Source organism: Callospermophilus lateralis, chromosome 11 (genome assembly GCF_048772815.1).
Source record: "Callospermophilus lateralis isolate mCalLat2 chromosome 11, mCalLat2.hap1, whole genome shotgun sequence".
Taxonomy (NCBI): Eukaryota; Metazoa; Chordata; class Mammalia; order Rodentia; family Sciuridae; genus Callospermophilus; species Callospermophilus lateralis.
This window is the reverse complement of record NC_135315.1, coordinates 25,990,527-26,003,559: the sequence shown is the minus strand read 5'-3', so window position 1 is coordinate 26,003,559 and position 13,033 is coordinate 25,990,527. Positions and strand designations below refer to the sequence as shown.

The window sequence follows — 13,033 nt, the reverse complement described above, 5'->3', positions numbered from 1 at the left end:
GAGAGCTGGTGTGGGTACATGGAGGCATGCAGGGCAGCAATGGGAAAGGGACGGGGCAGGGGCAGGGATTTGTGGACAAGGGACACCAAGAGGGTGAGGGCTGAGTCAGGAACTGCAAGAGTCAGGTGCTGCAGGATAATACCCTGGAACAGGGGTTTTCAAATTTCACTACACATTAGGACCACCGGAGGAATTTATGAAATCCTTGTCTCCAAGCCAAATCCCAGTCCAGTGTGATCTGAATCTCTGGCGGGGCCATCCAGCCATCAGGAACTTTTAAAACTCTCCAGGTGATTCCGACGTGTAGCCAAGTTTGAGAATCAGATGTGTCTCAGATATGACAACAGATACGTAGATGGCAACGGGAAGCCAGGGAATCAGGGAGGTCCTAGCCCCATAGTCACTCCCAGGTCACCCTCCTACCCTGTCCACCACTCACAGGCTGAAATTCTCAGGGAGGAAGCATCGGTTTCGGAGCAGCCCTGCCCATAGCTGAACACCAACGATGCCAAAGATGAAGAAGACGAAGAAGCAGAGCAGCAGGACGTTGCCCAGCATGGGCAAGGTGTCCAGCAGCAACGTGACAAGGATGCGCATGCCTGTAGGGGCAGAAGCCACGCTGGGGACGCCAGGCTGGCTGAGCTAGGCTGACTGCCAAGGGCCTGGCAGCATTCCCAGAGGGGCCCAATGGGGCGGAGGTGGCCCACCTCCAACTGGAGGGGAGACCAACAGCCACCTCTAACTCCCTGACAGACCCTGAGCCCCCGGCCCACACTGATCGTGCACAGTACCACCACCAACAAGTCAGTGTGACTGTGCTCTGAGTTCCATGGCATTCTCCCAACATCATCCTGGGGTGGATGATATCACCCCCAATTTACAGATGAGAAGTCTGAGGCTCCCTGAAGTGACGTGGCTTGCTCAGTATCAGAGCTGCTAAATGTAGGTGCCAGGACTTAAATTTAGGCTCTGTGCTTCCAAATCCTGCTCCCCGACACAGGCAGACACACACACCTCCCACTTCCTTCTCTCACTAGACATAGTCACCTGACCTTTGTAAGTTATCACCACTGGGGTCATTGGGTAACTGAGGCAGAGAGCTCCAGGAGGGGCATTAGCCTGCAGGGATTTTACTTTGAGAGCTGGCTGCACAGCCAGAGCAGCACATCACCAGGTTTCTGAAGCCCCCAGCCCTGAGTCGGTGCCCTGCTTGATCCAAATCTTCAAATCAGGATCCAAAGAGACACAACCTTGTTTTCTCAGGAGCCCATCAGTTAACAAATCCCCCATGGGGGAAGCCACTGCAACCCTTTACCCAAAAGCCCTGTTAGGGATCATTCCCCCTCCTCACTCCAGGGCTAGGACCCAGCAGCTGGTCAAGCCTGAAGCAGCCCTCAACATAGCAAGCCTTTGTCAAGCAGGAGGATCTCTGGTAGCTGGTTCTGACCATCAAAGTGCTGCTAGGGCTCCCAGCCCTTCCAGGACAAAGTTGCTAAGCAGCAGCAGCTCGTTAACCCTCTTGGTGATGGCAGTTGCCCTGCCCCCACCCCACCCTTCTGGCCTTCTTGCTCAGTCCTTCTCCCCCTTTGCTCCTCCCATCCCCCTTCAGCTCTTCAGTGTTCTAACTGAGATCAATTCCTCAGGGTTCGCATTAAGGGAATTACACCGGTGGTTAGACAGAGGTCTATCAATCTGCCAGCCTGCACCTGGGGCGGGGAGGAGGCAGGCACGCCCCTCTTCTGGAGCTCCTGTTAACACCAACACACATCAGAACCCCCCCTCCCAGGACATGCACAGCATCTCTGCCCTCCCAGAGGCAGCCGCATAACACAAACACACACACACACACACACACATACACACACACACACATGGCTGCTGTTACATCAGTATGTCAGACACACAGTTGGGCACAGAGCCCCAGGAACATGCTCCCCCAACCCCCACTTGGGGACCATCTGCAGCTCATGTAGGTTGGGGAGTTGCAAAGGGGGCCTGAGCAGAGGTGGGGGGGGGGCAGGTCGTTGGGGAGCTAGAGCTGCCAAACCTTCTCTGGCTCCAGAAACCAATGCAGTTTAATTTAGATAATGGTCCCGGCAGTCACTGCAATGAGTTGGAAGAGGGTGGGAAGGGGGAAGGGGATGCAGCCAGAGCCGAGAGGCTGAGGTGTGGAGTGGCCTTGTCTTAAGAGAAGTCACGTTTGGGGTGGCCAATGTGGTCTCGCCAGTGAGAACCAGACTGCGTGAGAGGATGTTCTGGCCAGAAAAGGCCATTAGCACTTGGCACCCCCAGTTCCTGGCCTATCACCTGTTCCCACCCACCCTTATTCCCTGGAAAGGGTCTCTGAAATGTTTCTGAGATTCTGACCCAAAGTCAGGCTAAAATGGGGTGAGGGGGACTCTTCCCCAGATAACTTTCCCAGGGCCACAGCCAGGGGTCTGTTCGGTTCCAGTGACCCTAGCTTCCTGCTGAGCTCGGCTCTGCCCCGGCTGGCAGCATGAGTGGTCAGGTGAGGATGCAGTGGTGGGTGGAGCCTGAGACTACTTTTCCTCTTGGGGCTCTGTCCAGGGGCTGAGAGCCGAGGGGTCACTCACTGGGCACCCGGTTAATGGCCCTGAGCGGTCGCAGCACACGGACTGTCCTGACAGCTGAGAAGCTGACGTTCTGCAGGTCCAGTGAATACTCCAGCATCCTGCAGGGAGGGGCCCAGAGGGAGGCCCTTTGAGTCTGAGGCCACCACAATGTCAAAAGAGGTCAATGAAGAATCCTGCTCTGGGGTCCTCCCTCTCCTCCTCTGAGGGACCCTAAAGATTAACTCTATGTCTGGGGAGTAGGGCCACCCCCAAACAAGGACAGATCCCCCCCACCCTCAGAGAAGGTAGAAACAGGAAGAACACCTTGGAATGCAGAAAAGTACAGACCAGTGAGCTTGGGCATGACAGGTTTGGCCCCTGAATGGATTTCAGGGAGGAAGCAGAGCTGTGACTGGGCCAGGGAGGGGGCCCATCTGATCCACTGCTCTTTGACCCCCAGCCCGGGCCCTTACCCCGCAATGACGATGAAAAAGTCAAGCCGGTTCCAAGTGTCTCCCAGATAACACTTCTTCCCAAAGATGCCCAAGGCTACCATCTTCACTACCATTTCCACAGCGAAGAAGGCAAAGATGAAGTCATCAAAGGCCTGATGTATGGAGAGGAGAAGCTGCTGAAATCGAGAAGGGGGCGGGGGAATACGCCCACCACCACCCAGCCCCCACCAGTTGGGTCAGGGCCTCTTGCAGAGAGGAGTCTAGGCATTATGATCAGGAGCTGCCTACACACACACACACACACACTCACACTCACCTGCAGGATCCGGCAGCGCTGGGAATCACAGGCGATGTCCTCACAGGGCCGGAACATGCCCAGGGTCACACAGTTGAGAAGAATGACCAACATGCTGATACGCTCAAACCAGGTATCAGGTGTCAAGGAAACAGCCGGTGGAGAGGGCTGGAGCTGAAGCTATCCCCCACCCCAACCCCATCCTGCCCTGACACCTGTGCCTACAACCTCCCAACCCCACTTGAGATGCAACCAGGTACGATGGGAGGGCCCTGGCTCACCTTGGTCATCTTTCCTCTCTGGACCCAGCTTGCTCATCTGTAAAGTAAGAAAAGCCATAAATACCCTGACTATTTGCACAAGCCATTTGGGGAATAGAATTGATCGTGCTTGTGGAAATGCCAGACACCATGAGTTTGCAGCTGAATTTGATCCTATTCTCTCCACCTCACAGGGTAGATGTGAGAAGCAAGTGAGATAATGTATGTGAAAGTGTTACACAAACCTAAAGTCGGATTATATCTGTCTTACAGTTTACCAAGCACTTTCACACAATGCCACAGTTGACGCTCACAACAGCCCCATGGAGCATCCACGGTAGATCATTTTATTCCCCAGAACCTAAGGAAACTGAGGCCCAGAGAGCCAAAGTCAGGCTGACGTCATTCAAGAAGCCAGGACAAGACCAAAGTTTATGCTCTCTTGATCTACGATGCCATCTGTCCTCTGAACACCATAGCTGCTCAGGCAGGCAGGGAAGGGGCTGTCTGACTGTCCTGGCACCAGGGAGAGAAGAAGGTCCACAGCTATAGCCCCCTTGCCACAGAACCAGAGCCCAAGGTTCAAAGCCCTCAGTCATGTCCATGCATTTCAACACTGAGGCCTCACGCCATGCCAGACACTGTGCTCTGGAGAAACCCCAGTTCCCAGAGTGGCCCTGATACCCTCACACATTCTTGTGCCTTCCAGCCCAGACAAAAACAGCAAGCGGGAGGGGAGTTCCTTCTAAACCCTGCATCTTCCATGTGGTAGGTCCTATGGAGGGACTCATTTTCAACCCACCCGTAGGAGAATATACAAGATGGCCTTTGGACCTTAGAAGGTTCCAGGCCCCAGACTCACAGATAAATGACCAAGCAGCCTACTTTTCTCATGGAAAATATGAGCAGGGAGGTGGAAGCGGGGGTGGGCAGGACAAAGAGGCTAGAAACAGAGTGGGAGATGAGGAAAGGAGACTAGGCATAGGGAACAGAGGTAGAAGGGGATCATGACAGCCCTACAGCCAGACTCAAGAGCACAGAGCACATGGAATCTTCCTGTCTTAACCTTACTTCTAGAATAAGATCGCTTCAGCTAGGCATGAAGAGGCCAGCAGGATTGTCCAGGGGCCCAAGGGCCTTCCTCCCAGCTGATCCCAGCCTTATCCCATCTTTGTCCTGAATCTCAGGCCACACCCCCACCCAAGGCTGATGACTCCTTCAAGCCCCCTGCATCCCTCCTATCCCCTCCTCTGTCACTCAGGCTCTTTTCTCTCAGATACACATCCCTGTCTACCACCTGTCCCTAGTACCCTAGGACTCCCATTGAGACATTGCAATTTCCTTACACTCCACCCCTTTACAAGAATGAGAGTTTAAAAAAAAAGTTCTAGGTCTTGGGGGTAGGTAGATAGGAGGAAAAAAATTTTTTTTAAATGATCCGTTTCCATGGAGCTGTTTTCCTGAGTGGAGTCAGAGCCCAATGGATCTCACCCCACAATGGGGGTCAGCCAGGGGTCACTACGGAAAACGGGGGATAGGGAGGGAGCCATCATTTGGAAATAAAAGAACACAATTACCCTCAAGAACTTGTGTGAGTTCCCCAGGCTAGTCCCTTCCTCTCCTTGCAGAAGAGGAGGGGTCTGGGAGTGGCCCACCTGAACAAATATGTCTGCATGAGGGAGAGTGGATTGTTCTCCTGGGAAAGGGGGCTCCTAGGACATCTGTTTGGATCCTTCTAATATCAGCAACTCCAACCCTATTAAGTCATCCATGCACTTGACTCTTCTCCCTTGATGAGCTGTGGGCTCCTGGTGGGCAGGGGCACTCCTGCATCTTTATATCCTGCTCCAGGGCTTAGTGTAGTACCTGGCACTTATCAGACGACCACTGCATGGGAAGAATGAATGAATGAATCAGTGAGTCTGCCAGATATCTCTCTCCATTCATGTTCTCCTGTCCCATTTCCCTCAATAGTGATAAATTTTAACTACGGGGATAAGAGCAGAGTTGAGGACAGGAGGAGATACAGGTTCAGACCCAGGCCTCATATACAGAGAATCTGCATCCTAATAACCCTACATCCAGTTCTCAAGCATAGAAGTCCCTTCTTGAGGGTCCCCTTGGCAATTTAGCCTGTTCCCAGGGACTTCTGCTTCTCCTTCTCTGCCTCTCTACCTCTTTCCTTCACTGTAGGTGAGCATAAATGGAAAGGGAAGAGATCAAGACACAGGAAAATTTGGGACACTCTGAATAGAAGAATACTTTTAATTGGGGGGGTGTCTTTCACCCTTCTCAGGATGGGACTTGTTTCCTTGGGAACATGGCAGTATGTCACTGTGTGATGTTCTGTTGCCATAACAACAGGAAGATGTGTCACCAGGTGGTGTGGATTTGTTGCCATGGTAATTAAAGAGACCCCCTCACACATGATTTCCCCTTACCCAGGCTGACTGTCTTGTCCTCATGCAGGGAAGAGGAAATGGGGAGACCCACAGGTTATCAAGTTGGGGAAAACCATGTGACAGATCCCCATGGTAACCAAGGGAACGGGGGACACTGGTTGCCATAGTGACTATGAGAGACCTGTGCAGTCACATGTCTACTGTTGCTATGGAGACTGTCCGGGCTGGAGTGGATCCCAAAGGGTGGGGGAAGGAGGGAGGAGGATCTTTCTTCTCCCCACAACCCACCATCAAAAGCAAATAAAAAAGAAATGGCAGGAGAGGCACCCCGCTTCCATCCCTCCTCCTCCTCTTCCTCCTGGGAGAAAGAAGTAGAGCATGATATCTCCACAAACAAGTCCTCTCTGTGAGGCTTTATCTAAAGAGAGCAGTTGCCCAGCCTGGCAGCAGTCATAGGCTAAGGGGGGCAGGTTGGGGTGCCTCCAGGGGTACAGGGCTCCAGGCATGAACTGAGAAGGGAAGCAGGCCCTCCAAACTGCCTCATTCCCCTCCAAGGAGTCTGGAAATCTGAGACTGAGGAACACTGAGGAGAAAATGGGCCTGGACTCAGGAATCCTGGCCATCTAGTGAGAGCTGGAGGAGTGGGATGGGGACCAGTCTATGCCCCATCCATTCCACAGGAGCTAGTAGCCTCTGGATTCAGGACTCCCTACAGAGCACAGTGGATACAGGGGTTCGGCCTACCGGCTTGCTTCAGGGAGGCGGAAAGGGGGATTCCCCCAGCTGAGCACCCCCTCCTGCAAGCCTGTTTCCTTGTGTGCCCCCCAGCTTCAGTGTGTGGGTGTGTAGGGAGAGAGGTTTCCAGCTGAACCAAAAACTGAAGCCGGCAGAAAGGCAGCCAGCCCCACCCAGAGACAGAGACGTGAGACAGAGACACAAGGAGAGACAGCCGCTGGAATCTTTGGGAGGGGAAATAGGCCAGAAATCTGATTCAAATGTCTGTGACTCTGTGTGTGTGTGTGTGTGTGTGTGTGTGTGTATGTGTGCGCGCACGCGCGCGTGCGCATGCCTGCGTGTGTGAGCAGGGTGTCTGTCGCCATCCTGGCCAAGGCGGGCAGGGCGGGGTGAGAGCTGGGGCGGGAGCAGGCGAGGGGTGGGGGGGGCAGTGTGGCGGGGGTTATCCCAGGAATGGCTCCAACTGGCACTAGGGGTGACAGGGAGTCCCCCAGCAGTGCGGTGGAGCAGAGTGGGTGGGAAGGAATGTGTATGACCCAGAGGGAAGGTGGGCCGAGGACAGAGGGAATGTCAAGGGGTGCTCTTCCCCCCAATTCCACTCATCCCCAGCCCCTTTCTCCCCAGAATCCCCTTTGGGGGAGCCTAGAGTTAGAAATGGTAGGAAGGAATTGGTGAGAAGACAAGAACACCTCTCCTGCCGCCCCCCCCCACTCCTCCACCCCACTTCCTCTGAGCACTAAATAGAGAATCCTCCCTAGGTAAGAGAAACAAGCAGACTTGGGGCACTGGGACAATGTCAAAGAAGACTCCAGAAATTCCTGGGGCCCCCTCCCTTCTAGAGACACACATCAGACACACACAGTGACGCAGTCACACACATTCACATTCACTTCTGGAAGCCATTAGTGCTCCTGCCATTCAGGCCTCCCCCTTCTCCTCCCCCCACTCCTGGCAGGCTCCCCTCTCCCCCTCTGGCCCCCTCCCACTCCCCCTCTCTCAGCATCCCAAATGCCAGCCTGTGATTTCCAAATGAGAAAAAGCTGTGCTGGGCTCTGAGCTTGGAGAAACTCCTACACAAACTTCCAGATGTGACACAACAGCCGGAGAGGGAATGCTCAGGATCTCCTTCCCGGGAGGGGAAACGCACGCCCTCACACTTGAAGAAACACACACTGGAAAGGCCAACACTCCCCTATAACCTGAGAATCGGGAGCCTTTCTGCCTCTGGGTTGACTGAGCCAGTATCCCTGCTTTCCTCAACACCAACACACATACTTCTGAGCCCCTCTTCCTTTTGCTCTCCTTCCACCTTCCCTAGCACATTCTCCCCCCCTCACACACACACACGCGCGCGCGCGCGCACACACACACACACACACACACACACACAGTTTCCTACCTGCATCTAGATCTCTCTAGGAAAACTGGTCTCTTAAGGAGGTTGAGAGGGAAGGGGCCAAAAAGAATGTGCCAAGAAAAGGCTAACTAGCTAGTTGGTGGGTGTGGGGGCGGAGGATATGTCCTTATGTCCCTCAGACTTAGAGGTGCATGGGGAACCTCCTAGAGCCAAGGGAGGCTTCATAGATACCAAAAAGAAAAAAAGGGGAAGGCTAAGGCCCAAAAGACAGTACAGAGCCCCTCTGTAAGTGAAAACACAGGTTCCCCTTGGCACTCGGGTAGAATGGGAGCAGTGGGGACATGGCTTAGGCAGTCCCCTTGCCAAGAAATTGTTCTCAACACTCTCAGCCAACTGAGGCTCAGCTACTAATCCAGATCTAGTAATGTGGGTGCCCCACACTTCACACTACCACTCCCTAGAGTCTGCCTGCTCTCCCACCCTCCAGGTAAGCGCTGGGGCTCCCGCCTCTCTTTCCTCATTCCAACCCTTGCCATGCCCCTTCCAGGAAGGCATCTGCTGCAGACCCTCCACTGCACATGCAGACAGAGCAGGTGACAAGAGATGCCAGCCAAGAGGTCTGTTGGGGGCTGAGTGGGACAGGAAGTAGGGAGAGAAGATCTCTGGGCCTCCCCAGGGATCCCTGAGAAGGAGATAGGGACTGGTGGTTTTTCCATTCAGAGGGGCTGGGCAATTAGGGACAGAGAGAAGGGGTGCCCAGAGGCCATCCTTCTCAGCAACATTCTTTTCCCGTCTCCATCTCTGCTACACAGAAAAGGGGCTGAGGCTGGGGGCTCGCAGCTCAAAATGTGCCTATTCGGCAGGACCACAGACCTCTGAGGCCCCCACTTCCCTTTTTCTGCAGTTCAGACAGAAAGGAAGAAGAGGTAGGAGAAAGGGAAAGGGTGTGATGAGGGGAGCTTCCCAAAGACCCACGAGTGTAGAGCATGGGGGTGGGGGGGACCCAATCTCACATCCTGCTTTGCGCACTAGAGGCAGCAGAGCTGCAGAGAGTGAGGGCGGCACCAGGATTCCCGCACCCCCTTCCCCAAAGCAGAGTCCTGCCCGGACTCTCAGGGGCTACAATGGAGACCTGGGGTCTCCCACCCTGAGTCCCATAGAACCTTAGAGCTGGCAAAAAGGAGCCTGGGGAACAATCATGACCTGGATGGCAGCAGAACCCCCCCCCCATCCACCTTTCCCACAAGCTAGGAGCCAGGCTTTAGTCAAGCAGAGCTTTGTGCTATCCATTGAGAAGGCTGTGTGTGGGGGGGTCTCCCCCACCACTTCAGACTGGGCAGAGGCTAGGGTGCAGTGCTAAATCCATCTACCTGGAATGTGGGGCATGCATCCTCCAAACCTGTCCACAGAGTAGACACTGGGGCAGCAGACCCAAGTCTTCCTTAGCAAACATTGGCAGCCTTACTGTCCCCCAATACTTTCATAGGGCTGTGGTCTCCCATACCTGCTCTGCCATTAGCTGAAGCACTCTATTTGTGAAAGGGGGGGGGGGTAACTTGAGCAAGCTTAATCCCATCCCCCAGTTGCCAAAGCTCTTGCCAGTCTTTCCCTCTACAAGAAAAAATCCAGTAGAAAACTCCCCAACCCAACCTTAAACACTCCGCATCAAATAAAGAATTGGGGGTGGAGGGAGGCACTCCCGGCATTGGGCTCCAGCTGAAAGGGGCTCCAGTCCAGCTCTGGGGGCAGACGGCTCCCCTTCCACCACATCTTGTTCTCATTCTGCACCCCTGACATCAGCCGCCGCCGGAATCTCCTTGTTGTGCCTCCAACCCGCGGGGTGAGGGGGTTGGGGGATAAGACCTGGTCCCCGCCCCCCAACATCTCTCTCTGGGTCAGTAAAATCCTCAGCCTCAAGGACCCGGTGAGAGTATTTGACCCTAGAATCCGCCGCAAACTTTGGGGCGGGGGCAGGAGGAAAACCCAGGAGATTGCGGTCTCCCCTCCTCCGTCCCCGTAGCTTCCTCCCCACCCCAGCCCCCAAACTCGGAAACCAAACCCTGCTCGCTAACCCGCGGTTGGAGGAGTAGAGCGCCCAAGCTCCTAAAGCTTCCCACATCTGGAGGATGACGACCCTCCTCTGCCCACATCTGGAGAGCATCCAGCTGTGAACCAGCGGGGCACGTCTCTCTTTTCGTGGCCTGGATCCCAAACCCCCAAGGAGAACTGAGGTGTGTGTACGGAGGTGGGGCTCGTCTGGGGTATCAACCGGACCTGCTTGAGTCTCTGTACCCACTCTGACGCCCCCTCCCCTCAGCTGCCCCCCTCTCAACTATCCACCCTTTGGGCTCACTTCTCTGGCTCACCTGGCTTTTGGTTCCCTCAGGCGGAGCGACCCGCCCCCCTACGGACCCCCTAACCCGGCCCGTCGTGCCCGAAGGATATGGGTTACAGACCGTGCGGAGACACCAGCTCCGCGGGCGGCTGTCCTGGCTCAAGTAGAAGAAAACCACCGGGGCCAGAGCCGGGTACGGCAGCCCCTCCGCCTCGGAGTCCGCGCTGCCTGGGTCCTTTTCCGCCGACCCCGGCCCCGGCTGGCCCCCGGCCCCTGACAGGTCGTTGAACCGCATGAAGCTCCGGGGCTGTCCCGACTCCTCAGTGCCCGCTCCATCCTCTTCCTCATCCATCCTCTGACCAGCCGGGGCCCCGGGGGGTCCGGAGAGGGGCGAGTGGTGCCCCTCAGAGGAGGTGTCCTCACGCAAGCGGGGGGCCCCGGCGGGGGAGCATCTGGGGGGCTCTAGGGCTCAGGCTGAGCCCCCGGGAGGGCCAGTTCAGCCCAGCTCCCCCTGCCCGCAGGGGCATGCTGCCCGCGGGGCGCCGGGTCGCAGGGAAGCCCCGCCTGGCGAGAGTTCCGCTTTCCCTGGATCCCCGGGTCCCCCGGGCCAGCCAGCCGGCTCCCCCTCACTTTGTTCCGGCTTCTTCGCTTCGCGCCCAGGCTCCGGTCGCCCGAATCGGCGCTACCTTCGGTAAAGCGGCCCGAAGATGGGGAGAAAGAAAGGGGGCGCCCGGTGGAGGGCGGAGGGTCCGGGGAGAGGCGCCCCCTCTTCCCGCGGCGCAGCTGGAGCAGGATCTAAGGGGTCGGCATCGTCCCGGCTCCGCGCCAGCGGCGGCTGGGGGAGGGGAGGAGGGATCTCTTTGGGGGTGGGTTTGGAGCGGGTGGGGGGCGGCTCCTTCCTCCGCCTCACGGCGGGCTCACAGTCCGGGAGGGGCGGGGAGACCGTGGGGGGCCGTCCCGGGCGGGGGTGGAGGCGGAGATGCCGCCGCCGCCGCCGCAGCCGCCGCGGAGGCTGCCGTTGCCGTAGCTGTCGCCGGCGCCACTGCCTCCTCCTCCGGCAGAGACGCGGAGCGAGCAAGCGAAAGCGGCGGCGAGGAGCCCGGCGCACACCACAGCTGGATCCCTCACTCCAACTTCAAGCCTCGGCCCCGCCTCTCCCCAGCCAATCTCTAAACCAATCGTCGCGCGCTGCCGGCCCTGAGCCGCGTGCCTATTGGTCGGCCGCCGTGGCAGTGCGGGCGGGGGCGCCGGAGGAAACAACCACAGCTGGAATCCGTTTCCCATCCCAAATCCCAGGACCGCCCCTCTCCCCTCCCCTTGCCCCAGGGTCCGCTCCCGAAGGCTGGAGCCAATCAGACGGCTGCCCAGACCGAACCCACTTTCCAATTGGCCGCTGAGGTCTTCGGGACTCCCCTAAAGGGAGCCCCGGGGACTCAGACTATTTGGCGTGGGGTCGTGCTGGGGTAGCACCACAGTCCCCCGGCATTCTTTGTTCAGGGACCCCCCGAATTGGATCGCAGCCAGAGGGCGGAGCTCAGCTCTGTACAGGAGAAGAAGGGATGCGAGAAGCAAGGGGTGGGAGTGTGATCACAGTCTCAGAGCGAAATCCTGGGTCTCCACCTGGTTAATCGCCCACCTTGTAGTTGAACCCAGGAGTGGGACTAGGAAAAGGGAAGGCGGAGCAGGACTTCCCGGGGGTTGGGCGTCAGACTAGGGGGGCAGGTCTTGGGGAAACAGGCGGAGCCTGAGAAAGACAGAGGTGGGCATGGTCTGGGCGTGGCCTTCGTCAAATAGTCTTGGGTTTAAAAGTCCTTCTCTCAGGCTCTTTTCTGAACTTTGACCCTGACCTCTTAACCCTAACCCCTAGGCTCCGACCTCACGTTGACGCTCGAGCTTCGTCCCTCGTCCCTAAGGATCCTTTGTCCCTTGGACTCACGAAGGGGTTTCGTACTTGAAAGCGTAGCCCCAGATAGGTCGCACCGGACAGCAGAGCCTGGATCTCCAGGCGCAGCTGCAGGGCAGAGTGAGGATCCCCTGAGTGGGGACCTGCGGGGGCCTCGGATGTCTGGAAGGCAGTGGCAACACAGAGCTGGGTTCCACCATTTAATGCTGCAAAATCCCACCAACGTCCCCTAACTCTGTACCTCACATTTTCCCCTTCAAGCCCCAATATGGCTTAGGGGAGGGCTGTCCGCGGGACCGAAGCTTCGCGGTGCTGTTCCTTTCACTCACCTCAACTCTAGGATAGTGGGTCCTTGCGGGTCTGTGCTTCTCACGCGTGCATACGCACGCGCAGACACGGGCACTCGCCCCGCCTCACCTTCTGAGTTCCGGACTCAGCTCTAGCTCTCTCCCACCGTCCACGCACCTCAGAAAGCTGTGGGTACCCAAGAACAGAGCGCCACGGGAGTGCTAGGCGCGTGGGGGAGGGGAAAGGGCATCGAGGATTAGACGCTAAGTAGCATTTCCCCAACGTCTACGGGAGATATAAACCCAGTGGCAAAACCCACCGGGTCAGTCAGTTCTCCCCGAGATCCGAGGCGCTCACACCACTGTAGACACACCGAGGGTGGTCTGGTTGACCTCTGGTACCCCCGGATTTCCGCTTTCTTAAGGCCGTG

The 13,033-nt window shown here is 56.8% G+C and overlaps 1 protein-coding gene across 30 annotated transcripts in view; it reads right to left on the bottom strand.

The window, feature by feature from the left end:
* The window catches only part of Cacna1g (calcium voltage-gated channel subunit alpha1 G), a 62,572-nt gene extending 51,808 nt beyond the window's left edge, over window positions 1-10,764 (bottom strand). For all 30 annotated transcript variants that reach the window (XM_076870629.2, XM_076870621.2, XM_076870625.2 and 27 more), the window contains exons 1-5: window positions 10,523-10,764; window positions 3,345-3,456; window positions 3,047-3,180; window positions 2,595-2,692; window positions 440-599 (exon numbers count right to left, since the gene is read on the bottom strand). In XM_076870629.2, coding sequence (XP_076726744.1) covers window positions 440-599; window positions 2,595-2,692; window positions 3,047-3,180; window positions 3,345-3,456; window positions 10,523-10,764 — 746 coding nt within the window. The remainder of the gene's footprint in view (window positions 1-439; window positions 600-2,594; window positions 2,693-3,046; window positions 3,181-3,344; window positions 3,457-10,522) is intronic.
* Window positions 10,765-13,033: the final 2,269 nt, after the last annotated feature.